A 27,136-nucleotide genomic window follows, 5' to 3' on the forward strand; every position below is an offset into this window, starting at 1 on the left:
AACTTTTTCCTGAGCAATTTGAAATGACACTGCAAGACTCCCTCACACTTCACCCGCAACTACTTCAACATTTCTCCGTTACAGGAAGATCTCTGCCGCCCTCCATACTGTCACGATACTCACGCAGCAGTAGTCTGCATGCCAGGCAGCTCATGGCTCCATAGTCAGGTTTCCCCATTTACACCCCGAAATGTCCTTGTTAAAATACTTGGGATTAATTTTAGATTGAAAGATGTAAAGACAGGACAAAGAGTTCTTACTCTTCATCCAGTTCCCTGTACTGTTATATGTTTATATATAACATGTTTTATATATATACATGTTATATGTTTATATACAGCTTGTGTCAGAGACTATCACCCAGCTGAACCTCAGCGGGTACCGAAAGAACCTGCAGAGATCAGATGTCTCTACCTTAGTTGGAAGATGTCCCAATCTTGTCCACCTAGACTTAAGTGATAGTGTCATGCTGAAAAATGACTGCTTTCCAGAATTTTATCAACTCAACTACCTCCAACACCTATCACTCAGTCAGTGCTATGACATAATACCTGAAACTTTACTTGAACTTGGAGAAATTCCCACATTAAAAACACTACAAGTCTTTGGAATCGTACCAGACAGTACCCTTCAACTGTTAAAGGAAGCCCTCCCTCATCTACAGATTAATTGCTCCCATTTCACCACCATTGCCAGGCCGACCATTGGCAACAAGAAGAACCAAGAGATATGCGGCATCAAATGCCAACTGTCACTGGAGAAGCCCAGTTGCCTATGAAGCCTCTATTGCAAGATGGTGTCTCCTCTTTTCTTTGAACAGGGAAAGTAAGCAGGAAGCCCAATTGTGGAGAGCTCAGCTATTTTTATTCTTGGTTTTCTGTTGCCTTCCTTCTACAAGTATATTAGAGAACCATTGGAGACAGAAAACTATGAAGTGTTGCTTTTTAGAAATGACTGTGAAAGCTTTTATCACTGCTATACCCTTAAGAGCCTCAGCTCTACACTTTTTGAAATTTTAGGGAGAGTGAGCCTATAATTTCAAGATACCTTAAATAGCAAAATTTGAACCACATCTTCCAAGTGCCATTCTCCGTAAATCTATTTAGAATCAAGCTTAAAAATCACCAGCAAATCATTTTCGTAGCCTATATGGCAACTGAACATTCTTCTATTTAATTTTTCAGCACTGCTTTATTATAAGACATAGGTTGCAAAAAATAATAAGCTATTTGTATTGTAAGCTGAAAAGAATGAGAATCATAGAGTAGATCTGCAGCAGTCTCTTCTGAGGATGGCAAGAAAAATAGACATTTCAACTGTGCCTTTAGATTTGCAGTCAGGTTGATGGAAACAAATAGCCCCAGGTCATTTACCTTAAAACCTAAATAAAGAAACAATCTGCCAACCAGAGGTATAGAATTGGTATAGAATTTAAAGACTTAAAAGACAGTTTTCTATAACAGGTTAACCTGGGGTATCCTCTAATGCACATTAATGAAGTCTCCTTTATGTACAGTTGGGAAGGTCCCCTGGAGGAGAAATGGCAACCCACTCCAGTATTTTTGCCTAGAGAATCCCATGGACAGAGGAGCCTGGCGGGCTACAGTCCATGGGGTCACAAAAAGTCAGACATGACTGAGCGACTAATACTAATACTATATATATATAATATGTTTATATTATAGTATGTGGATGCTGCTGTCTTTTGAGCATAATCCTAGATTTTGATGCTATCAAAATTTTATTTTCCAATCATTTTTTACGGTATATAGAAAATAGGGTTTTTTTTTTTTTTTTTCATTTTTTTTTAAACAATGACCTTGTATCCTATGGCTTTTCCAAATTCAAAATTTACTATTAGTTGGCTTTGGCTAGAACCTTATGTGTATAAATGAGATTAGTTTGTAATATTCTGTTTTATTGCTACCTTTTTGTGAGATGTGTGTCTTATACTACCTTTGAAAATGTTACAGAATTTGCTGGTAAAGCCATCTGTTTTGGGGGGGGTTTTTGTAGATTCTACAGTGTTTCATCTGTCCATTATTGTTTAATCTGTGAATAATGACAGTTTCACAGAAATTCTTAAGGCTTTTATGTCTACTTCTCGCCTCATTGCACAGTTTGATTAACAGATGTGGTGAGAGCAGACATTCTTGCCTTGTTCTTGGTATTACAGGAAAGAGGTGTAATGTTTCACCACGAAAGAATGCCAGCTGTAGGTTTTCATAGCTGTCCTTTAATCAGGATGAGGAAGTTTCTTATTATGTGTGGTTTGCTGAGAGTATTCTCAAAAATGAATGTAGAATTTTGTGAAGTGCTTCTTGTGCATTTATTGAGATCATCTTTTTTCTTTCATTCTGTTGATAGTATGAATTATGTTGATTGGTTTTTCATTGTTAAAACAACCTTGTATTCGTGGGGTGAATCCAACTTGCTTATGATGTATTGCTTTTTTTGTTTACATATTACTGGATTTTCTTTGCTAGCATTTCATAAAGGACTTTTTAAATTCCTTTTTATTTTTGGCCGTGCTGGGTCTCTGTTGCTGCGCTCAGGCTTCCTCTGGTTGTGGCGAGCGGCGTCTACTCTTCATCTCGGGGCACAGCTTCTCGTTGCGGTGGCTTCCCTTGTTGGGAAGCCCGGGTTGGCTCTGGTAGGGTACACGAGCTTCAGTAGTTGTGGCTGTAAAGGATTTTACATCTCTGTTCATGGATATTGCTCTGTAAATCTTAGTGTATTTGTGAGGTTTTGCTATCAGGGTTATGCTTGCCATATAACATGAGTTTAGAAATGCCTTTAGTCTCTGTTTGCCAAAAGAATGTGTGCAGGACTGTATTTCTTCCTTAAATTTTTAGTAGAATTTATTGGTAAAGCCATACAGGCCTGAAGTGTTCTTATTCAATTTATTCACTCGACATAAGACTACTTAGGTTGTCTGTTTCTTCTTGTGCCTGTTTGACAAGTTTTTTCACTTGTCTGTCTTCTCTGCTGTGATACATAACCTCATTTATTTTTTCAAAATCAAGTACTCATTGTACCCATTAAAAGAAAGGCAGTTTTATTTAGGCGACTAGCTTACGTCACCGCTTTTCTTATATTAAGTGTTGTGTTTAGATACCTGTTCTGCAGAGTCACCCTGGAGCTCCCTCAGATAAAGTTAAGCCTAGAAAGTAGATTGATTTCTGATTTTTCTTGCTTTTGCTGGAAAACGTATCCTCAGGTTCCAAAGTGTTTCTGAAAAGCTGCACATGGAATGCAAAGCAGAAATGGTGACACCTCTGGTGACGAACCCTGGCCACGCCTGCGTCACTGACACCACCCTCTATTTCCAGCCTCTCAACGGGTACCCGGTAAGCGGACTGCGGGCCAGGGAGAGCTCCTTTGCACTGCAGTTTTCGTCTTCTGTGAACTTTTCATTCTCTGAACTTGACCTTACTGTGTTCTCACATTTTGGTGAGAGTCAGAATGACCGCCCCTGCTCATCCAGCATCTGGTATTTAACAGGCTCCCCGTGTGACCTTGACATTTGACCTCCCCTAACTTGTTTTCTGTGACTTCGGGGTCACTTGCTGTCAGCGATGCGAGAAGAAACCCCACCCCTCCCGATTTTAGTAAAGGGTCCTTAGAGATTTATGCGTTCTGCACTCATGCAAGTGAGCAGTGAAATCTACTAAGGTTAAGGAAAATGGATGTTTCCCATGTACCTGCTTATCTGTACCCCTGAGTCATATTTCTCGTTATTCCTTAATTATAAACACAATCAGTAGGTCTGAGTCTTGCCCAGAGAAGTGGTAGAAAGTGGTCCTCTCCGGCGGCGCAGAGGTGCGTGCTGAGATGCTGTCACTGGGCAGCTGCAGGGGTGGTGCTGGAAGCAGGCTTCTCTTCCACGATGCCTGTAGACTCACTTGGCCAGACAGTAGAGACTCAGATTTCTACACTAAACCTTGTTAAGATTAGAGGCTTTATCTAGATCTGGCCCCTTTTCAGAGCGGTTCATTGAAAGAGCAGAAATCCCAATACTGTGCTCGTGCGTTGGTCCTTTTGGCCGGCAGCTTTAAGAACAGGAGTGTTTTCTGCCATGGAAGAAGTTCTCCCAGTTGGTCAGTCATTGTATGTGCTTCCCTGGTGTTGCTAGAGGTAAAGAATCCACCTGCTAATGCAGGAGATGTGATAGACACAGGTTCCATCCCTGGGTTGGGAAGATCCCCTGGAGAAGGAAATGGCAACCCACTCCAGTATTATTCCCATGGACAGAGGAGCCTGGTGGGCTACAGTCCATGGGGTCGCAAAGAGTCAGATGCAACTGAGCACACCACACACACACTCACACACACACACTCACTGAAACGCAAATATATCCTTTTCTGTGCTGTGCTTAGTCGCTCAGTTGCATCCGACTCTTTGCAACCCCATGGACTGTAGCCCACCATGAGGATTCTCCAGGCAAGAATACTGGAGTGGATTGCCACCCTCCTCCAGGGGATCTTCTCAACCCAGGGATTGAATCCAGGTCTCCCAACATTGCAGGCAGATCCTTTACCGTCTGAGCCCCCAGGGAAGCCCTTTTCTACGTGGTGCTATAATGAGTCTGTCCACCAGGTGGTGCAGCACACCCACCGGGCCCTCCAGTGGACAGAGAACTGGCCTTCCGTGTGGTGTGATAAATTGTATGGGCCACCACAGTTGCTGTGGCTTGAGTCAGTACTTCTGCAAAAATATCTGAGTATGTGCCATAGCTTCAGGGTCCCAGGTGTCTGGGCTGGGGGCCTTGGCCAGTCTTCTTGCAGCTTCCACCGCTGCATACCCTGCCTCTGTGGGCTCCTCCTCCCTCTCATGTGGGGAGGAGGGTGGACCTGTAGCCTTTTGTAACCTTGTTCCTCTCTTACTAGCATTTCAAGGCTCCAGAGAAGCAAGAAAATTTCTTTCATAAAGTATAGAGGCTCTCGTTTTTACTATAGTTTATGAGCTTTATTACACTGAGGTTTGGGCTTCCCTGGTGGCTCAGTTGTAAACAACCTGCCCTGCTAGTGCAGGAGACGCGGGTTCGACCCCTGGGTCAGGCAGAGCCCCTGAAGGAAGAAATGGCAACCGCCTCCGGTGTTCTTGCCTGGAAAATCCCATGGACATAGATGCTTGACAGGGTACAGTCCATAGGGTCGCAGAGTCGGACATGGCTTAACGCCTGAACAGCACCACTGTAGTTTAAGGAGACAAAAGACAGGGCTCTAAAAAAGATGCATATTAGTTTCTGAGCAAACTATAGGTCTATAAAAGCAAAATTCCTGTGAGGTTGTACACACCAATCCTTTAATGCTCTTTATCACTCAACAGCTTTCCAAAAACCTGAAAGGTAGATGCCTAGGGATCCCCTGGTGGTCCAGTGGTTGAGACGTCAGCTTCCAATGCAGAGCGTACAGGTTCACTCTCTGGTCGGGGAGCTGTAAGATCCTATATGCCTCGCGGCCAAAAAACTGAAATGTAAAACTGCTTCTGCAGTATCGTAACAAATTCAATAAAGACTTTAAAAATGGCCCACATAAAAAAAAAAATCTTAAAGATGAGTGCATTATCATTCTGAGAAGTTGAGTACCAAAGCAGAGTGAGTAGAGGGACATGTCCACGGTCACAGAGCTAGTGGAAAGGGCAGGCTGGCACATAGTGGGGTGTGCCCTGTCCTAAGAGCCCCCTTTCTAGCCGTTCACTTGTGACCTGTTGGGAAGTTAAGATGGGCTCATCTTTCCCTTTCTGATACCGAAGGGGAGCTTCTAATTGCGTCAGAATGTTGCAGTTTGAGATCTCTCTTTTGTTGTTCAGTCGTGTCTGACTCTTTATGACCCCATGGACTGCAGCATGCCAGGCTTCCCTGTCCTTCACCATCTCCCAGAGTTTGCTCAGACTCATGTCCGTTGAGTCGGTGATGCCATCGAACCAGCTCATCCTCACTCTCTCTCTCTCCTTTTAAAGAAACCCGTGGTCCAGATAACGCTCCAGGACATCCGCCGCATTTACAAGAGGAGACACGGCCTCATGCCTCTGGTGAGTTCCCCTGGAGGATGGGCGTCTTGTCTCCGGGTTGGTCAGTGGTTCATTGACTTAAAGCCCCCGGGGCCACTCTGGAAGGTGCCTGCATGTTGTGTTGTAAGCAGATGGGCTCTGAGTCTCATGGCTCCTTCTTCTGGGTAAGCTGGCAGTTTTTAAAGGAGCAGCTCTTTTGGTAGGTGGGAGGGCTGCGGGGAACATGTTCTTGGCTCCCAGAGCAAGAGGACTCGAACACCCTGGGTTTCTCCCTCCCAAGTAAGTGCTCAGGGCTTTGGGTTTGTACATGTAGAACCGGTCCAGGGCTCCTTGCCGCCACCCTGTTACAGCCCAGCAAGGTCTCCAGGCAGAGCTTAGAAGTTCTTACAGAGCCAGCCCTCAGTGGAACTGTAGCACAGTCACTGTGGACTTAGATTACTTCTGCCTCCAGGCCTGGGGAGAGGGAGAAACGGATAAGGTAACCATTTCAACCACCAGGGCTGTCCTGCCTGCCATGCCTCTTATCTCAGGGATAAGCCCAAGTCCACCCTCCTGTGAGTCACACACTTATAATCTAGAAACCAGTCCCCACAAAGGATGTGACTCCAGGGGCTTGTCATTTGATGTCAATATCAATGTATTTGTTCTCCTTTGAAGATGAACCAGTGAGTTGGTGGCATTACAAAAGCATTGTGGATATTAAAGCAGCTTGTTTTGGTGTTTTATCTTTATGAAATTTAACTGTTTTCCTGCCTCTCTTACATAGAAGGTGATTCTCCATTTTCAGTACCAGTAGAGGATTAGGGAAACAGATGCTGTTAAAAATACAGAAATATAGTCATAAAGAGAGAAGAAATTGGCATTGATTAAGTACTTTGTGTGTACTGGGCAGTTTATGTACAGTATCTGTTCATTAGCACAGCCTCTCTGAGGTTACAAGATACCCTATTTTACAAAGAAATTGAGACTCCAGGAGTTAACTAGTAATATGAAAGCCTGTATTTGAACCTAGGACAATGCTTTGTTTTCATCCTTTCTGTTACTGTCCCATCTTGGCCTCACCAACACATCATCTATACAACTCAACAGTTTTCTTAAGAATAATTGCAAGTTCCTATTTGAATGAATTCAATTATCAATTTGTTAAATTGAAATAGTTATGGTTGAATTAGTTTTTCATCAATAAGAGGATCACTCAAGTAATTTATGTTTCCATGTGGCGCTTGTGGTAAAGTATCTGTCTGCCAATGCAAGATATGCAAGAGAGACAGGTTCGATCCCTGGGTAGGGAAGATCTCCTGGAGAAGGAAATGGCAACCCATTCCAGTATTCTTGCCTGGAAAATTCCATTAACAGAGGAGCCTGGTGGGCTACAGTCCATGGGAATACAAAGAATCAGATACGGCAGGGCACACAAAGTGAATTATATTCATTCAGTGAAATATTCCATAGTCGTTAAAATATAAACCAACCATGTATAAATCAACATACACAAATCTCAAAAACCTAATCAGAAAAGTATGTATTTTTTAATATACAAAAATGCTACATATATTTAGAGGCACATAAAAATGTACTTAAAAGTATAAAAAGTATGCCTGAGAGTTCTAAATACAAAAATCAGAATTATGATTGAATTTATAAAGGAAAGCTAAACATTTGTGTTTGAAAAACATATGTGAAGACACAAGTTGCCAATTTTGATTCAGCACAAATTCACAAATGTGATTACCAATAAAAATACTCAGCACTAAAAGCGATTTTATAAAGTTTAGCTGAAATACATGTCTTGTTCTCATGTTATATAAATTAAATGAAGAGCTGGGGAATATGCACACAAGACCTACAAATAAAAAATGCAAGTGTTGAATTGAAAGGCTTTTGTACTTGAGTCCCTCACACTGAGGTGCCCTTTGTTCTATCCTCCCTGGATTTGTAGGGCTTGGAAGTGTTTTGCACAGAAGATGACCTGTGTTCCGACATCTACCTGAAGTTCTATGAACGTCAGGACCGAGACGACCTCTACTTTTACATCGCTACATATCTAGGTTTGGTGCCCACCCGTCCTTGTATCTGTTCACGTGGGGGTGGTTCAACAGTGGAACAGTCGCTGTGTCCACTGTCACCTCTCCAGGGTCCCCTTTATCTGTTCTCATTGGTAACCATCATTAGCAGAGTGGCATTTTAAAAACAAAGGGAAATATAAATGAAATTTGGTAATAGTTCACTCAAATTCGGTTTTTTAAAAAACCCTTGGTGAGGTTTTTCTGTATCTTAACGACACCCAAGTTGAATGGATTATAAAGAATACACGTGGTCATTTTTTATGTCCAGTCCTGTCTTCCGTTGGTTTATGAATGCCAGGACTGGGTTTCCTCATGTGAGACAGTGGGGTATGCATTCATGTGTTTGCATTAATTGCGGTCCTAATCACAAAACTGGGAGACGGTACAAAAGGAACACGTGAGCCTGCGATGCTCTTATGGTACCCTGGAGCGAAGTTTGCTCCTAACTACTACTTCCTCAGTCTTCCATGGGAAATGTGAATTTTCCCACTTTTGTCGGAGAAGACACCTGTATTTTCTTTTTTTTTGAGCACAAACATATTAAGTTGTATGGTTGAATTAAGTTATTCTTGGTTTCAGAGTTGTCAGATGACTAGAATGGGATGCGTTAAGTACATGTTGGAATTTGATTAATACCATCTCAGTTTTGTTTGCTGTTCCAGTGTGCAGTGAACCCATTTATGAAGTAGTGAGTTAATTCCCTTAGAAAAGAAATTTTCTCTCAAGGAGGAATTGTTTGTTTTCACGTGAAGAACATAGTTTAAAGTTTATAAGTGAACTTTACTAAAGTTCATATTTGCTTATTCTCACATTAAGCTATTCAGTTTAACTCAGTCCATAACTATAGCTTTGCTTTGGGTTTACTGTTATCTCCTGCCTCCCAATTTAATTTTTTCATTTAATTTTTCTAACTGTAACAAGCTTGCAACAAAAAACTCAACTCTCATAGTGAGTCCTAAAATCTTAAACCCACCATGGTCTAGAAAGTCTGCTTCTGTGAAGTGTCCTTTCCGAGTTTATTCCTGAGATTGTTCAGACTTCCTCTGTGATGTTCTAAGAATGGAAAATCAGAGGATAAGTGTTCTGATTTTTTTTTTTAAGCCCTTTCCCGGTAGCTAGAGAAGAAACTTGGCAAAGTATTTAAGAATAAATATTGAATCAGCAAATGAGGGAAGTTGTTTTATGCTGCCAATAAAAAATTGAAAGCAGAATTTTCTAAACATAATAGAAAAATGGACTCATTTCTCAGGAAGATTCTCACTGGTGTCACACAATCTGTGTTTTCCTTCTTTTCTGAGGTTATTTCCAGGTGGTCTCTCTGGGCCTTCTAGTTGAGAAATCACGTCCTCCTGACAGACACCTGATTTCTTCTTCAGCAGTTTCTGTTCTTTTCTGTATTCCTCACTTGCATAAATAATACATAGTCATTGACAAATCAGCCGTGTGCCTGTCTTCCAGATCTAAAAGAGAAAGAAAAGATGGTTTTGTTTTGATTTCGTAGGAAATGGAGGAAATGACCTTTTTCAAATGGTAATGGCTTCTTAAAGACATTGAAATTCAAGCACATTGGGAACAATTCTTTGTTAGTAAATACATGTTGTAGACTACAGATAAATATAGTAAACATTATATGTTGCCATGTAATATTGATGTATTTGCTTTATATTTTCATGTTTGTTTTATGTCATATCTATTTAATAGATGTGATTCTTTATATCCTATATTTTATAGATGTGATATTCTATGTCATATCTCTCACAGATATGATGTTTTATATATTTAATAGATACAGTATGTTTCCTGTCATATATCTCATAGATATGTTGTTTCATATCACATATTTGATCATTTTCCCTCCTGGATCTTAGAGATGCTCATCCTTGACCAGACAACTCTTTTGTGAAAACGGATTAGCCTACTTTTCTTTTTTTGAAATGTGCTTTTCAACAGTGGGTTGAAGGGTCTACACTGCAAGCCCCTGTACGAACGTCACTTGCTGAGTGGCCGTGGCCTGCGTGCACTGAGCGTGGTGTGACCCGGCCTGTCCCCCTGTCCCCACAGAGCACCACGTGCCGGAGCGCACGGCCGAGGGCTACACGCTGCAGTGGCAGCGCGGCCTCCTGTCCAACTACCAGTACCTGCTGCACCTCAACTCGCTGGCCGACCGCAGCTGCAGCGACCTCTCACAGTACCCCGTGTTCCCCTGGGTCATCGGCGACTACAGCAGCTCCGAGCTGGGTGCGTGCGCGGGCCTGGCTTTCAGAGCAAAGAGCTCGCTCCGTCCTAGGACCACGTTGTGATTCGTGAGCAGAATAAAACCCATTCCATCTCGTGACTCTAGGTGGCCAGTTTCTGCGCCGTGATGCTGGATAACACGTGTTACGTGAATTACGTGTGTTCTGTGTGTTCTCTCTACTGTCTCTGAATTTTTTTTAATCCTAAAGAAACTACTCACATACGTCTTGAAAGCCATACCCAGAAAACACGCATGTGATCTTTAGCCAGTGTTACCATAATTACCAACAAGTATTGTTTTCAAATACTGAAGAGTTTACTTGGAAAATCGCATCTCAGGTTATCATATTAAATGTCAATTCATATTCAAAAATGTGATTATCAAAAGTAATAACTATTATAGAGCACTTAGTTCAGTTCAGTAGCTCAGTCGTGTCTGACTCTTTGCAGCCCCATGGACTGCAGCACGCCAGGCCTCCCTGTCCATCACTAACTCCCAGAGTTTACTCAAACTCATGTAGAGCACTTAGAAAGTACTGAAATACTCAAGGAAATAAGAATCATCAATAATCACATTACTGAGAGAGTATATTTCTTTCTCTCAAATTATTTTACCAAAATTATTGTGATTGCATAGTAATTTTATAATGGCTTAAAATTAGATATTGTGAAGATTTAATTACTTTTGACAGTTCACTGATTGCTCCCTTTTACTTGAAAGAGGTGACAGCTTTTCTAGGAATATTATTTATCTGATAATTTTCAGGTCCCCAGTTCTCCAATTATGCTATTATCATAGGATAATATTCACAGTAACTCAAACCTAAAAAATAAATTTTGATAGAATAATGGGCTTTGAAATTTGTTTACTTTTTTTTGCTGTCATTTTACTTGGAATATAATTTTTCTTAATCAGTAGGTCTTTTTTTAAAATCAATATTGTGAACATTTTCAAATTAGATTTTATTCTTGAGTGGTTGTAGCTAACACTCAAAAGTTCTAACCTTTACAGCTGTATAAATAACCACCAGAAATACTGTGATTCTAATGGATCTGTAACTTTTAGAAAGCTGTTTATTATTTGGAAATAAATGCGTGCATGTGAATCAGTTCAGGGGGTAATGTTATTAAGTATAAGCTTGCCGGCTTTCTATTTTCTTTTCTTTTTTTTTTTTTATTGAATTATCATTGGTTCACAGTGTTGTGCCAATATCTGTTGTACAGCAAAGTGTCTCAGTTTACACACATATGCAGTATTTTTTTATATTCTTTTCCATTATGGTTTATCACAGGATTTTGAATATAGTTCCCTGCATTATACTGTAGGACCTTGTTGTTTTTCCATTCTAAATGTAACAGTTGGCATGTGCTAACCCCCAGCAGCTGCTCATCCCTCCCACCTCCACCATATCCTTGGCAACCACTAGCCTGTTCTCTGTGCCCGTGAATCTGTTTCTATTTTGTAGATGGGCTCATTTGTGCTATATTTTAGATTCCACATATGAGTGATATGATAGACGGTATTTGTCTTTTTTTTTCTGACTCACTTCATTTAGTATGATCATCTCTAGTTGCATCCTTCATTTTAATTAATTTTTGACAATCTGTTTCTTTTGCAGATCTGTCAAATCCAGAGACCTTCCGGGATCTCAGTAAGCCAGTAGGGGCCCTCAACCAGGAGCGTCTGGAGAGGCTGCTGGTACGTGGACCCGGGGATTCCTGGTTTCTAGGCAACCCAGGAGCCATGGCCTGTGTTTTTATAGCTCCTGACACTCGTTTCCCCAAAACTTGGTGGAGGTGTATTCGAAGAGACCAAAGGTTCTGAGCATATTCTTTACCCTCCTCTGCCTTCCTTCCCCGAGGAATTTAGCTGCTTAGCATTTGCTTACAGTTCAGTGGGTAGGAGCTGAGCTCATCATAGGTTTGCCAATTTATTTTCACGATGAAGTTACCCTTTGGCGAATGGCACAAAAGATAGGTAAAATTTCTTCTTCTCAATCCCACCCCAGCAGACATTGTTACCACTGAGCCAAGAAAACCAAGATGCTTGTTGCAAGAATGCTGTGTTTCTTCAGTTTCCCCCCTCTTTTTATCTGCTCCTTTTCCTATTTAAGAGAGAAACTAGGGGCTAGGATGTGATCAGGTCATGGTTTCCTTAGGCTTTGCTCCCCGATCAGTTACTGTCTTCCCAGCCAGCCCTCACAGGCCTCCTCTCCCCATGCTGCAGACCCGCTACCAGGAGATGCCGGAGCCCAGGTTCATGTACGGCAGCCACTACTCCTCCCCAGGCTACGTGCTCTTCTACCTGGTCCGGATCGGTGAGCTGCTTCATTGTCACTCCCGGGGACGCACGTGTGCACGTGGGCTCTGCAGTGATTCTGTGAGCTTATTAACTCTGGTTTCTCCCCCTCCAGCGCCAGAGTACATGCTGTGCCTGCAGAATGGAAGGTTCGACAACGCAGACAGAATGTTCAACAGGTAGACATCTGTGCCTCACATTCTACTTTTTAAACCTTCTCATTTATACATGCACAATATGTTTATCTGGAAAAACTAGATATAAACAAAAATGGAAGGACATGTAAGAAAACATATATAGTGTAAGTTTAAAAACACTTCTGTTTATTCCATAAACTTTTATCCAGTATGTAAAAGATTGTAGTTTTCTATATATACATAAATGGTTGGACTTCCCAGGTAGCTCAGACGCTAAAGAATCTGTCCACAGTGTGGGAGACTTGGGTTTGATCCATGGCTTGGGAAGATCCCTGGAGAAGGAAATGGCAACCCACTCCAGTATTCTTGCCTGGAGAATTCAATGGACAGAGGAACCTGATAAGTTACAGTCCAAGGGATCACAAAGAGTGGAACACAACTGAGCGACTGACACACACACACAGTAATGTTATATCTGTTCCTCTTAGGCTTTGTGTAGTTGTGTGTGTGTGTGTGTAAATGTGAGAACATACCTTAAATAGTTTTTTGTCCTGCCTTTTGCAGTCTTGTATTAAATCTTAAAATTTTCCCCATATTGTTAGATGTTCTGCAAAACAGTGATTGTTTTTTTTTTTTTTTTTAATGACTGTATCCCTTCCTAATGTATGACATAATTTAACTGTTTATTTGTTGTTGGACATTTAGGCTGTTTCCAACATTTCATTATTCTAAATAAGCCTGCTATGAATTGAATACAATTCCCTGTGAGTGTTTAAATATTTTTTAGTTACAAAAGTAATTTTCTTACCATGAAAAGCAGAGAGTATAAAGAAGAAAATAACTTCGCTTGGCATCTGACCACACTGAGATAGAACTCACTGTTCATCTTTTGGTCTGTGTCTTTTCTAGTCTTTTTCTAAGCTCTGCACGTGTCTATTTATAATCCCTTTTTGAAATGAGCTGTTAAAATAATTGTGCTCATTTTTCATGTTTAAGCACCTGCCCGGAGTGGCCCTTCAATGAGGCCATGTGTGGGGGAGGCTCCTGTCTTAGACTTGTGGATGTCCCCACCCCAGGTCCATGTCCTGACCCTGTGCTCACACCCTGTGTGGACCCAGAGTTTTCTTGTCTGTAAAAGGGGAGTGGGGGGGACTCATGTGAATGTTGGGAATTATGAATTAATAAGAGAAATGATCTGACTTAGGTAAAGTGTAGAATAGCGCCCTGGCTATTTCCATACCCTCGATTTAAAATCAGTTGAATTTTTTTTTTTCATATTTAGTATTGCAGAAACTTGGAAAAACTGTTTGGATGGTGCAACCGATTTTAAAGAGGTAAGCAGTTACCAAGCTAATGATTCACTGGGCTTGTGGCTTCTAACTGCTTTAAAAATGTTTGCTGCTGTTCTTTTCTTTCTTCCGCAAAACTTTCAGCTGATCCCGGAATTCTACGGTGATGATGTCAGCTTTTTAGTCAACAGTCTGAAGTTGGATTTGGGGAAGAGACAAGGAGGGCAGCTGGTTAACGACGTAGAGCTCCCGCCTTGGGCACGGAGTGAGTACCACCTGGGAAGCGCTGAATCTCGGAAACCCTCCACTTAGTTGTGCAATTTCAGTATTGTTATTTAGTTGCTTAGATTTTTTAAAACAACAGTAGAATTCTCTGTCTGGAGGAGATGGTAAAAATCTACTCCAAATTGTAAGTATTCTGTGAGACCGTGATGTAAAAACATTATTATGTACTTGAGAGAGCTAAATGTAAAAATGATTTTTGCCTCTTCCTCCACCGCAGATTTATATTTTACATGATGGAAGGGGTGGGTGAGCCTCAGTAAGGACCATGTCCCTCTGGCCTGTCCCAGAAGCCCTGCCTGCATGCCTGCGTGTGTGCTTAGTTGGTTAGTTTGTGACCCCATGGACTGTAGTCCGCCAGGCTCCTCTGTCCATGGAATTCTCCAGGCAACCCACTCCAGTATTCTTGCCATTTCCTCCTCCAGGGGATCTTTCTGACCCAGGGATAGAACCTGCGTCTCCTGCATTGGCAGGCGGGTTCATTACTGCCGGTGCGCCTGGGAAGCCCCAGTGTCTGTCGACATGTGGATTGACAGAAGGAATGGGAGAGGTATCCCTGGTGGTCCGGTGGTTAAGACTGCACATTCCCAATGCAGGGGGTCAGGGTTCAGTTCCTGGTTGGGGAACTAGATCCCGCAAGCCCTACAGCCTGGCCAAAAGGAAAAAACAAAGGAATGGGAGGAAGTCAGGTGGCATCCCTGGGTGTTCTGATGGTGGCTTCCTCCTAGGTCCCGAGGATTTTCTCCGGAAGAGCAGAGCCGCGCTGGAGAGTGAGTACGTGTCCGAGCACCTGCATGAGTGGATCGACCTGGTGTTTGGCTACAAGCAGCAGGGCCAGGATGCTGTCGGAGCCCATAATGGTGTGTAGCAGCCATGGAAACTCCATTCAGCATTTGATGGAAGCAAAAGCAAACCCCCCACAATGGGCTCAGCACAGCCCAGCTTGTTTCCTTGGCCAAAGCATCTGGTCTCAATATATGGGGTCTCCTGGCTCAGAGACCCTGGATTCGATCCTGAGTAAAGAGGAGGAAGTGCTTTTGTCTAAAAACACCCACTCCTCTGTGATCCAAGGGGTCTATGCTGAAGTATCCTACCTTCAGCATGTCCACTACATCCCATTCAGTAATTTCTGCTAAAGCTCAGTCAGGATAGGATTGAACAGCTCCTGCAAGGGCCCTGGGGCTTCTGTGTTACTGAGCAGATGGGAGCCAGCTGCAGCCCTCCTCTTCACGGTCAGCTCTTGTCTCCTCCAGGCTCCTCGGCACTGGTGGCAGGAGGTGGTCTGACCCCTCACTTGTCCTCCACACACGGCACTCTGTGCTTACCCCAGGAGAAGGCGCCGACTGAGACACGCACCCAGATAACAGAGTGTCTCACCACCAGTTAGACTGCAGCTCAGAAAACCAACAGTCCTCATTGATGTTGGCCCAGGCTGGGTGGTATAAGGCTATTTTGCAAAGTGAAAATCAGTTTCTTTGAATACAACTTAAAATTTGTTGTTTTTAAAATTCTGAGCATTGTGAATTGGAAGAAAACAGTACAGCTTTCAATAGTGTTTTTGTGTCTCTTTTTCCAGTGTTTCATCCGCTGACCTATGAAGGAGGTGTGGACTTGAACAGGTATTTACGTGTCTGTAAGGAATTTTCTTGGGCTTCCCTGGTGGCTCAGACAGTAAAGCGTCTGCCTGCAATGCAGGAGACCCGGGTTCAATCCCTGGGTTGGGAAGATCCTCTGGAAAAGGAAATGGTAGCCCACTCCAGTACTCTTGCCTGGAAAAATCCATGGACGGAGGAGCCTAGTAGGCTACAGTCCATGGGGTCGCAAAGAGTCAGACATGACTGGGCGACTTCACTTAAGGAATTTTCTACTTGAGCCACAAATGAGCTCTGTGTCTAAATGATGAATGCAGTTATCTGAGGATATAAAGGCATGGGAATGTTACAGTGAATTATAGCCCGCTTTTACCATTATATAAAATACTGAGCCTCAGAAATTAAAGACATGTAATATGGTCTGGGGGCCTTCCCTGGTGGCTCAGTGGTGAAGAACCCACCTGCCAACACAGGAGATGCAGGTTCCATCTCTAGGTCGGGAAAATCCCCTAGAGGAGGGGATGGCTACCCACTCCAGTATTCTTGCCTGGAGAATTCCATGGACAGAGGATCCCCATGGCTATAGTCCATGGGGTCACAGAGAGTCAGACACGACTTAGCAACTGAACAACAAATAAACAATACAGTCTAGACAGTTCTAGCATATAGTTGCTGTTACTATTTGAGGGTTAATCTCTCTCCTGGTGATCTGCATTATTTGAAATGCACACACTCAGGGAGCTTGACCCCAGTGGTCACCACAGGGGTTTGTGTTCTGTCCTAAAGCATCGAGGATCCTGACGAGAAGGTCGCCATGCTCACCCAGATCTTAGAGTTTGGACAGACACCCAGACAGCTCTTTGTGACACCCCATCCTCGAAGGATCACCCCAAAGTTTAAAAGCGTGTCCCAGCCCTCCAGTTACAATGCCTCCACGGCAGATTCTCCAGGTAAATCTTGTAAAGAGAATAACAACATGAGCACCTTCTGTTTCTCTTTCTTGATTAAGCCATTTTCTGAAGGTTCTAGAAAAGAGACAAGTTATGAACCCTGAACAGCTTAGAGATGATTCTGTTTTACTGTCTCACTGAGTTTCTCCTACAAACAGACCTCTTTTTGTTGTTTTGTTTATTTTTTTTAATTTTTAATTTTATTTTATTTTTAAACTTTACAAATTGTATTAGTTTTGCCAAATATCAAAATGAATCCGCCATAGGTATACATGTGTTCCCCATCCTGAACCCTCCTCCCTCCTTCCTCCCCGTACCATCCCTAAAGGAAATCAACTCACTTTTAGTTTCTGGTAATTTAATGCAACCTGGCAGCGTTTGTTGTTGTTATGTTCTTTCTTTTCTGTTGTTTTCCAAGTTGGCCTCTGATTCTTAGCCATTCATGTTTTCATGTTGATCTGTCCTGGCTGTGGTTGCTGTTAACAGGGTCACCTAGCCCTGTCCCAGGAGTGACTTCCAACATCCCTGTTTTTCCACCCCCACGTACAGATCTTCAGTGCAGGGTGCTCTGTTTATTCGATTCTGGTTTTTTATTCAGTTATTTGACAGACATTTACAGAGCCTCTGTGCCAGGTGGTAAAATGAACTTGACCCTGTTCTCACGGCTGGTATTTAGAAAGGGAAGAAAGAATGAGTCCCTTCATCCAGTTATCCACGTTGTACATTTCACATAAAACGGCCTCAGACCCCCAGGCTCCCAGGAATCCGACCCTGCGTGGACCTTGGGAGCGGAGTGGTTGGGCTGCTTGTCATCTCCCAGTTCTACATTCTGTCCCTGGCACGTCCAGGCTCCCCAGGCCATACACTTGGGACCTGCTCGGCTCAGCGGTCCAGCTGCCCGCAGTCTTGTGACCTGAGAGAGAAAGCTCCACGGGTTGAGTCATGAAGACCATGGGATTATCTCGTGATGCCCTTGAACCCATGCTCAGTTTAATCACCAGACCCATCCACGGGGATTTTCTCAAAAGCGAAATTGTTCCAGCCCTTCTCAAAACAGAAGCAAAGGGATGGCTTAGCTAGTCCAGCCCAAGAGGGTGGTAGTAGCTGGTTTCATCTCTTCTTTCTCCTGCTCAAAACCGAAACCAAAACCCTGCAGTGTTGTTAGGGAACTGGCAGGTTTTTGAAAAGATTGCTGACAAGGAAATGGTTATTCAGTGCCGTGTTTCCTGAAGTTCCCAGCTTCAGGGTTGAGTGAAAACTCTGCAGACATTGCTAAAAGTGCACGAAGGCTTTAGTAGTCAAAGATACTTCTTAATCTTCAAATGATGTTTTATTTAGATCATACACCTGATTCTTTTTCCCTTCACTAACATGGAGCTGTCTAACAAGTGCATTTCAAAGTCGTTCTTTTTCGGTGGGCGTTTTGCTGTCTTAGTTGTTTGATTTTAATGGAAATTCTTGAGACTCTGACACTTGTCTCCAATGCTGGTTAGAAGCTTAGTTGACTGAGTTGCAATTTAATGTAGTCTCTCCAGGCGAAGAGTCTTTTGAAGACCTGACGGAAGAGAGCAGAACCCTGGCCTGGAGTAACATCGCCCGGCTAGAGCCCCAGGAGCAACACAGAATCCACAAAGAGTAAGAGTGTCCCTGCACTGGCCGTGCGCACAGTGGGGTCTCGGCCTGGGGTGAAGCCAGGTTAAGCTGAGTCACGGGGGGCTGTTGTCATTTAAAGCTGTCTTGGTTGGTTTTTATCCCCCTACACCGTCCACAGGGACCAGCCACCCGGGGTCAGTGTGGCACAGAAGGTGGGTGTGTGTTGTTTCGGACATCGATCATTCTGGAGCACAGACGGATATACTGATGGCAGGTGGCTGGGTGCTCCTCAGACAGGCTCACGGCCCTCGAGTCCGACGGTGTGAAGTTCTTGAGAAACAGGATATATCTCCCCCATGTGTCACATTTACTGTTATCATCTGGGAAAATGTGTCCTTTTTAAAAAATGAAAAACGTGTGTGCATACATGGAGAGAGAGAGCGTTGCAAAGTTCATAAGAATTTTTTTTAAACGCCCTCCCCCAAATCAGGCTTGCGTTGGCCCCAAAGGGGTCGTGAGCATCTGAGGCCCCTGTCTGCAGGGGTGGTGATGGACTCGGTGGGAAGGTTGGGAAGCACTGACCTCGCTGACCCGTCCTGCTCCAGAGAAGAAAACTCAGGCTGGGAGGAGGCCCCACGTCCTGCTCCAGGGCCACCGATGCCCTGTCTGACGCTTGATGCCATGTACACCTGGTTATGGGTGGAACGGAACAGGCCTGTCCCCGTCCGATCCACAGCCCCCAGTCAGAGCATGGCTTCCTGCAAAGAAACCTGTGGGTCCCCCTTATTCCTTGTAACACTGGCTATCCCTCATCACCCTTTCTAAACAGCAGGTAGAAAGGGGCCTCGACACCTGAGGCCATGAAGACATGAGGGAACCTTGAAGAGGACCTGCTGGGACTGATACTGACCTGGGTTCTTGACCCCCTCGATCTGTAGACATTGATCAGAGGCCAGACAGGAAATTCTGGCGAGGCTTTGTTGGGGCCCCGGCTGCAGCAGAGGGAGCAGGAACAAGCAGCAGGTTCCCTTGCTTGCTCCACGAGGAGGGGCGAGCTGGTTCCTTAAGTGGAGTGAGGGTAGGGCTGGGTCCAGGGGTCGGGCCAGAGGGGTGGCATATGTGGTTGCTCTACCCCTTGGGTGCTGTGTGCAGGGGACATGCGCAGTCCCCTGCTTTTGCTCCCAGCTTTTCAGAACTAGCATCAGATTTTTTTTTATCTTTTTCTATCTTCTTGTCCATAATTTGCCCCAGCTGCCCAGGCATGCAGTTATTTTTAGTCCGTTATAGTTTCTTTGCATTTTGTTGTTGGAGGAGATGTTTGTCCAGGTACCAGCATTGCAGCAGAGGGTCCTGGGTCCCAGCCCTTCTCAGGACCAAAACAGCATCATCATGGAACAGATGCTAAGTGACCAAGCAAGTGAAATGACCACACGGAGGCGTTTCCGTGGTGGTCAGCGAGCGTCACTGGTTCTCTAGTGGGCAGACGTGGGGCAGCCTTCCCGCAGGGCGGCCTGGGAGCTATGAGTGGGGGTGTTTTCCAGCCATAGGCGTCACCAGAACAGAATTAGGAATTGCCGAGCCATGACTTGCTAATGCCTTGTGGAAGGTGGGATGGGTCCAGCAGTCATGCTGTGAAGAAAACAGTCACAGGAATTTGCACTCAAATCAGGGCCTTTTGTAGGACGCCGGCGTCCAAGCACATGGTTGATGGTAATTCGCGACACTTTGTTTTCCGACAGGGCAGTCACTGGAATAGCCGTGTCCCGCAATGGGTCGTCCATCTTCACAACCTCACAAGGTGTGTTTTCCTACCTGAAAGCTGGGTTATCTTGAGTCATAAAGCGTCCAAGTGTCTCGTCGTCTCTCAGTCCAGGACTGTACCTGCTGTGTCACCGGCACGTAAAATTTGGGCAGTTAGTTTGCGGTATAATACGTAAAATTTCAGTGTTCATTTGCCAAAAACGACAGTGGAAAATGCCTTTCTATTGCTGATAAGCTTCCTAGAATTTTAAGGGGCGGGGCAGCAAGAGTGTGCGGCGGGCCTGTCCCTCCCTGGGGCGCGAGGGCGTGACCAGAGGCAGCACAGCAGCACGCGGGGGCAGACGTGCGATTGTGTTTTCCACTCTGTCACTCGGTGTGTAGTGTATGAATTCGGTTTTTTGATTAGGTGTTGATTGTAGGGTTAAGTTCAAAAATCTAATTCAAACACTGTTAATGTGCCTGTACATTGTCAGAATCCTGCAGAAGCCCTGCGCCGGCTGGTTGATAGTCTGGTAACTGTATCTTAGTGACACACAAGAACTTCACTGTTTTCATCCTAAAAAGGGGCTCAGCCTTGGGCTTTTCCTGCTAGCCACAGCTTTGTTTTTCCTGGAAGTCTACACGACATGCCATTAACTGATGCATGTCTCATCTGCGTCCCATTTGAATTGTGGCAGGTGCTCAGGAGGGATAGGAGATGAGAGGGGAAGAGCTTAGCTGCCCCTCATGGACTTTGAGATGCCTGGTTTGGACAGAGTTTGTAGTGGTAACTGACCGCCTACCTGTGCTTCAGTCTTCATCATAGGAAATTCTGTTTTTCTTCCATTAAGCTGAGGCCAGATTCTGTGCAGCCACACCGCTCCAGTAGGTCAGAGCTGCTGGTCTCAGATCCTGGGACCATGGCTTTCATTCCTTGGCATGTCATTCCTTTCTCTGTCAAATACAACCTTGGATTTCATAAAATAGAATTTCCACAAAGCCCAGAAAGGGATCCTACGGTGGACCAGGGAGTGCGCCTGCAGTGTGCACGGGCCACGCTGGGGGCGGCCAGATGGCAATGCTCATGGGAGGAAGTCGGCACGCTCGGCCAGGGTTCCAGTCCCCCCAGTCTGCCGTCATCACACCAGACAAAAACCCTTATTTTTTAGCAAAGCCTGCGTTCTTAGCTGGGTTTGTTTGTTAAATCCTTAGGTTCCCTGTACTTGTCTGACCTTGTAAACCATGAGTTTTACAGGCATCAAGGCTTTAAACCTCTGAGGCTTATGAAGCCTATGGCTTCTTTGTGAACCTGCCAACATCCTTTTTAATCAAAAGCTTTTGTTATTTTCTGTTTGTTTCTTCACTATTAATAGCTCATATTGCTGATCTGTGTGCATTTATATTTCCATGTGTATTACTGACTTACATGTACCCTGACGGTCACCCTGGAGTTGTAGCTTTTCGTCAGAGGTGCGTGTATCTAGGAGTGTGGGCAATCCCACAGGCGATCCCATCATCTGGGAGACCCACTTGTGGCAGCCTCTGGCGTGGGCACCCCCAGAACGAGGGGACCCTCTGATGTTGAGGAAGCATCTTCACATGCCAGGCTAGCTGGCAGTTTCCTGTCTGACACCCCAGCACACTTCTGCATGTGGTGTTGGCAAAAAGTAGGTTGAAATATTAGATTGTGCTATAAAGAAGAAATGATTTAAAGCTCATCTCACCTTTTATTTATTGTTTGTATGTTTTCAAGTTGGGAAACATATTGTTGCATATTTCAAATATGGGTGTTTGGAGCACGTTGCAATTTGCAGTCTTATTTAAGAGGTAACCTTGATGCACTTCTAAAGCTTCTGTTAGGCAAGAAAATTAAAAAGCTTGGACATTTTAATCCCCAGTTTATTATTTAGAAAGTTAGTGTTTCTCTTCCGTAAATGCTAATGCTGCACTAGGGTTGCTGTTTAGTCAGTCAGTCGTGTCTGACTCCTTGTGACCCCCATGGACTGTAGCCCGCCAGACGCTTCTGTCCATGAAATTCTCCAGACAAGAATACTGGAGAGGGTTGCCATTTCCTCCTCCAGAGGATCTTCCCAACCCAGGGATCAAACTGGGGTCTCCTGCGTTGGCAGGCAGATTCTTTACCACTGAGCCCCCTGGGAAGCCTGCAGTACATCACTCTATAATGTGGCTACTTAAAAAAAAAGGCAAAAAAAAAAACCTTACATTGCCAAGATCTTTTGGTTCTCTTTAATACTAAAATTTGTCTTTTCCTCATGTGTAACTTTAGAGTCTTATCAGTTATTAGGTTTAACTCTGCCTCTGGTCATGGCTCTCAGTTGACCTCCTCGTCATGGCGCCATAGGTCATAGACTTCACAGACTAGAGAGTCCTCGTGGGGGACCCAGCCCTCGGACACCTTGCCCATTACCTCAGCACGTGCTGGTCATGTCTAAGGGTCAGGAAGCCTTTCTGATGCGTTTGTTTTGTTGCTGTTAAATTAGATTCCACCTTGAAGATGTTTTCCAAAGAATCCAGGATGCTACAGAGAAGCATATCATTCTCAAATATGGTGAGTTGAGTTCGTTTTCATTTTGTATCAGTGTTATGGTGGAAATTCATGGAGCAGTTTGCTTTATACACACACACACACGTGACATTTGTTTCTTCCCAGATAATTGGGTTTATTTCTGTGTGGTAGCTACAGAATGCCTTAGGTAGATGCCTTGTAAATTAAATCAGAAAATTTTCAGGTTACCTCTTTCTCGTGTTATCGTGGTTTTATTTGTAGCCTAGAAAGCTTACATTGCTATCCAGTAGAATTCTCAACAGATCATTCCTTTTTTGGAACTGTCAGACTAAATGTATGTGTGCCACTTATATAACTTTTAATGCATTTCTAAGTTGATATCTAATACTAGAAAGTCAGTTCTTCTGCAAAAAAAAAAAAAAAAAAAAAAACACATTTTATTGTTGATGTAAAGCATCCGAAAGATTTTGAAATTCCCTAAAGATTTTAGAAGTTTTCCTTCCCCACCTGAGTCTGTAACCCAGAGTGGGTGTTGGGATTCTTAAGGACAGTCCCTACCTGCACCCCCCCGACTCTGATGTAAGTGGGGGTCCCTCAGCCCAGGGCAGTGAGGGCGCCTGGACCCCATGAGAACCATCACGCTAGATCCTTGCACACTCGACCCACTTTCACTTTTCTACATTTGGGAGGAAACGAGGCATCTGGAATTAGCCAGATGAAGAGAAACTTCATGAATATGAGGAAGACCAACATAACCAGAATTGGGGGTTAATTTTGGGGGGAACTTGTCAGATAGTTTTATCACATTAAGGAGTCATTTAATTTTTGTAAATTATTAATGGTGAGTCACTTGTATTTCAGGCTTTATCATCCTGTTTGCTTTTACCAGGAGATGCCACTGTCATAAGCTCTTCCTGGGATAATAACGTGTATGTATCTGCGGGCCCCTCCCTCACTCCCCACGCCGTGTAGCCCCCTATGTGGACCTGAGGGAGGGGAGCACGGGCTCCCTGTTTTCAACAGGGAACGGACGAGGATGGTTGGATTTGAATGGGATTCTTTGGCAGCTCAGTGGTAAAGAATCCGCCTGCAATGCAGGAGATATGAGTTCGATCCCTGGTCCAGGAGGATCCCCTGGAGAAGGAAATGGCAACCCACTCCAGTAGTCTTGCCTGGAGAATCCCATGGACAGAGGAGTCTGGTGGGATATAGTCTAAGGGGTCACAAAAGAGTCAGACATTATTTGACTTTAATAATTTCTCCAGTTGGATTCTATTTTTCTTTAAGTTTTTAAATTGAGGGGAAAACACAGATGAGCCAGACCCAGAAATTTCTAGTTTTAAATTCACATTTTAAGTATTTGGTTTGATAACATGAGAACAAATGATTTGTAATTCCAGTGGGCCATAGTAAGCGTAGAATTAAACAATCTAATGCTTCTTGAAAATGTGTTTAAGAATCTTAACATTGAGCTGGAATGCTGTCTTAATAATTCTCATTATCTTTTAGCTATTTTTATTCCATAGCATTTGGAAGACGCCAGGACACATTAATGGGACATGATGATGCTGTTAGTAAGATCTGTTGGCATGACAACAGGCTGTATTCTGCATCGTGGGACTCTACTGTGAAGGTTTATATATAATTTCTAGATTAAAATGTTTGGATAATATAAATAGTATAAGCCATTCAACTCCCTGCTGTTGATGTGTTCAGTCACTTTTTCACTGCTTTTCATAGAGTGGTATGGAAGGATATGGAGGTTATCCCCTTCGTGTGTTTAGTGTGCAGTGTGGGGAGATGTTTTCCTGAGCTTGCCATGTGCGCTCCACTGGGGGTCTAGTGGTTCATTAGAGAAACACGCAGCGGCCCATCTGAGCTCATGCAGCTGTGAGCTAGCAGTTGACCAGTGAATCAGAAAGTATCAAAATAAGTGGAGAATCGTTGAAAAATACAGACACACTCCTTCATCGTTACTGATACAGGGCCACACTTGGCCTTTTCTCTGAAATCTTGCACAACTTTGCTGCATGAACCACAGCAGCATTCATCATCCTTGGTTTCCAGTTTGCTTTTATGTAAGCAGAAAGCAAGAACCTAAAACCATTAGAATTCCTTCAAGTTTTTCATCATTTCTGCTTCCCCCAGAGGGGGCACTTTTGTTGGTAAATTTTCTTGCCTACATGTAAAGTCAAGTCGCTCAGTCGTGTCTGACTCTTTGCGACCCCATGGAGCCTACCAGGCTCCCCTGTCCATGGGATTTTCCAGGAGTACTGTAGTGGATTGCCATTTCCTTCTCCAGGGGATCTTCCCGACCCAGGGATCAAACCCGGGTCTCCCACATTGTAGACAGATGCCTAACCATCTGAGCCACTAAATTTTTTTGCCAACTTGCCTTTTTGAGTTTTCTCAAAACCTTAATGGGGCTTCCTAGGTGGTGCTAGTGGTAAAGAATACACCTGCCAATGCAAGAGACATGAGACGTGGGTTCGATCCCTGGGTTGAGAAGATCCCCTGGAGAAGGGAATGGCAACCCACTCCAGTATTCTTGCCTGGGGAATCCCATGGACAGAGGAGCCTGGTGGGCTACAGTCCACGGGGTTGCAAAGAGTCAGACACGACTGAGCACTCAAAACCTTAATAGACATGACTACACTTCTGCACTTCAATTTTAGTTCACAAAGTACTTAAGTCACAACAGTAAGTGCAAGGGGTGGAGCAGACCCGGGCACAGCGGACCCTCAGGAAGCACGATGGCAGAGTTAAGAGTGCAGGCACAGGCCAGAGAAACAGCCTTAAGACGCTTTGTTTTGTTGGGAGCTATTAAGTGGGAGTTGGTCAGTCAGGAGAGTGTTTGCTGCGCATTAGCAGTGCTCTTAAAGGAAGTGTTCTGCGATGCATCCCATCCCAGGTGTGGTCCGGGATCCCCGCAGAGATGCCGTGTGCCAGGAAACAGCACTTTGAGCTGCTGGCTGAGCTGGAGCACGACGTCAGCGTGAGTACCTGGGCCCAGCGGAAACCACCAGGGGAAGCGGGTTCTTGGCTTGATCTTTTATTTTGCTCACTGGAAGAGAGCACGGGGGCTGTCAGTTCAAGTTGATCCTTTGGGTTTCCAAGTCCACTGTGCCTGTTTTTCCCTGTTTTGCTGTTTAAGAATTGGCTGCCCTCCAGCCAGATTTCCACAAGACCAGTTTCCTAGCATGACATTGAATATCTGGGTATCCTCAAACTATTTGGGCAACCGGATGTGTTTCTGACACCTTAAGTGGAAGAAGCTGTCTGTCTAGGGTGAGGACACCGACGTGTCTACTCGGCCCTGTGCTCGCAGCAGGGGCAGAACTCAGCTGGCACCGCGCCCTCTTCACTCAGTCCGTCTCCTCGTGGGCATGGTGCATCTGGCACTGAGGCCTGTGGTATTGTCTTCCCTCTAGGCTGTGAACTGTTGCCTGATCTTCATGGTCAGCAGAATAACCAGGGTTGAGGAATATTTATACAGGATGTAGTTTAGCCAACCTTGAGATTCCCCAGTTCCCCCAAACCCCCCACATCCTCATGGAGCCCCTGTGCTTCAGGCAGCCTGGCATGCCCTGCCACTTGTCACGCATGGAGTCACTATTCTGAGTCGGTCAATTTTAGGCTCTTTGTCAAACAGCATTTTCCAGTAACACTTCATTGTAGTCACTGGCCTATGAAGATTTCACTTGTAAATAGGTGGTGCTGAAAGAACGGGCTGAGAAACACAGCTTCATGACCGTGGCTCTGATGGACTACTGCGTGTGCTTCCTTCTCCAGGTGGATACGATCAGTTTGAACGCTGCCGGCACACTGCTGGCCTCGGGCACCAAGGAAGGCACACTGACCATCTGGGACCTCACCACGGCCACCCTGTTACACCAGATTCCATGTCATGAGGGGACTGTGGGCGACACTGCTTTCAGCCCAGGTAGCATCCTTTTTTAATACAGATGATACCAGGGGAACTGGAATTACTATTTTGAAATAAATAAGAATGTAAACACAGTTTTCCAGGAGGCTCAGTGGTAAAGAATCAGCCTGCCAATGCAGGAGATGCAGGTTCGATCCCTGGGTCAGGAAGATTCCCCTGGAGAAGGAAATGGCAACCCACTCCAGTATTCTTGCCTGGAGAATCCCATGGACAGAGGAGCCTGGCAGGCTACAGTCCATGGGGTCACAAATAGTTAGACATGACTGAACAACTAAATGACAAAAATGCTATTTGCTGATAAAAGGGGTTTTGCCTGTGGGTTAAGGCTGCTTTGTGGGAGAACACAGTGCATATAGCATGTGTACCTATTAGAAAAGCTGTATCAGATATTCTTGTTAATTGCTCAAATCACTGGAGAAATTAATTTATGAATTCACACCAAAGGGTCATCAGCCCAGTGCCTTA

The 27,136-nt window shown here is 44.3% G+C and overlaps 1 protein-coding gene across 5 annotated transcripts in view; it reads left to right on the plus strand.

Moving 5' to 3' along the window:
* NSMAF (neutral sphingomyelinase activation associated factor) overlaps positions 1-27,136 on the plus strand; it is a 68,413-nt gene that overhangs the window by 37,532 nt on the left and 3,745 nt on the right. For 4 of the 5 annotated variants that reach the window (XM_086336896.1, XM_086336895.1, XM_086336898.1 and 1 more), the window contains exons 10-28: positions 3,221-3,350; positions 5,965-6,036; positions 7,955-8,063; positions 10,143-10,319; positions 11,936-12,015; positions 12,544-12,634; positions 12,731-12,794; positions 14,035-14,086; positions 14,186-14,306; positions 15,052-15,183; positions 15,900-15,942; positions 16,702-16,865; positions 18,392-18,500; positions 20,198-20,256; positions 22,700-22,767; positions 23,587-23,654; positions 24,235-24,358; positions 25,637-25,720; positions 26,518-26,668. In XM_086336896.1, the coding sequence (XP_086193022.1) occupies positions 3,221-3,350; positions 5,965-6,036; positions 7,955-8,063; positions 10,143-10,319; positions 11,936-12,015; positions 12,544-12,634; positions 12,731-12,794; positions 14,035-14,086; positions 14,186-14,306; positions 15,052-15,183; positions 15,900-15,942; positions 16,702-16,865; positions 18,392-18,500; positions 20,198-20,256; positions 22,700-22,767; positions 23,587-23,654; positions 24,235-24,358; positions 25,637-25,720; positions 26,518-26,668 (1,898 nt within the window). Of the gene's footprint in view, positions 1-3,220; positions 3,351-5,964; positions 6,037-7,954; positions 8,064-10,142; positions 10,320-11,935; positions 12,016-12,543; positions 12,635-12,730; positions 12,795-14,034; positions 14,087-14,185; positions 14,307-15,051; positions 15,184-15,899; positions 15,943-16,701; positions 16,866-18,391; positions 18,501-20,197; positions 20,257-22,699; positions 22,768-23,586; positions 23,655-24,234; positions 24,921-25,340; positions 25,721-26,517; positions 26,669-27,136 lie in introns of all 5 variants that reach the window. The other variant, XR_015140834.1, reaches the window with a different exon arrangement.

This window comes from Bos grunniens, chromosome 14, assembly GCF_055505025.1.
Source record: "Bos grunniens cultivar Pamir isolate PY7600 chromosome 14, Bosgru_T2T1.0, whole genome shotgun sequence".
Taxonomy (NCBI): domain Eukaryota; kingdom Metazoa; phylum Chordata; class Mammalia; order Artiodactyla; family Bovidae; genus Bos; species Bos grunniens.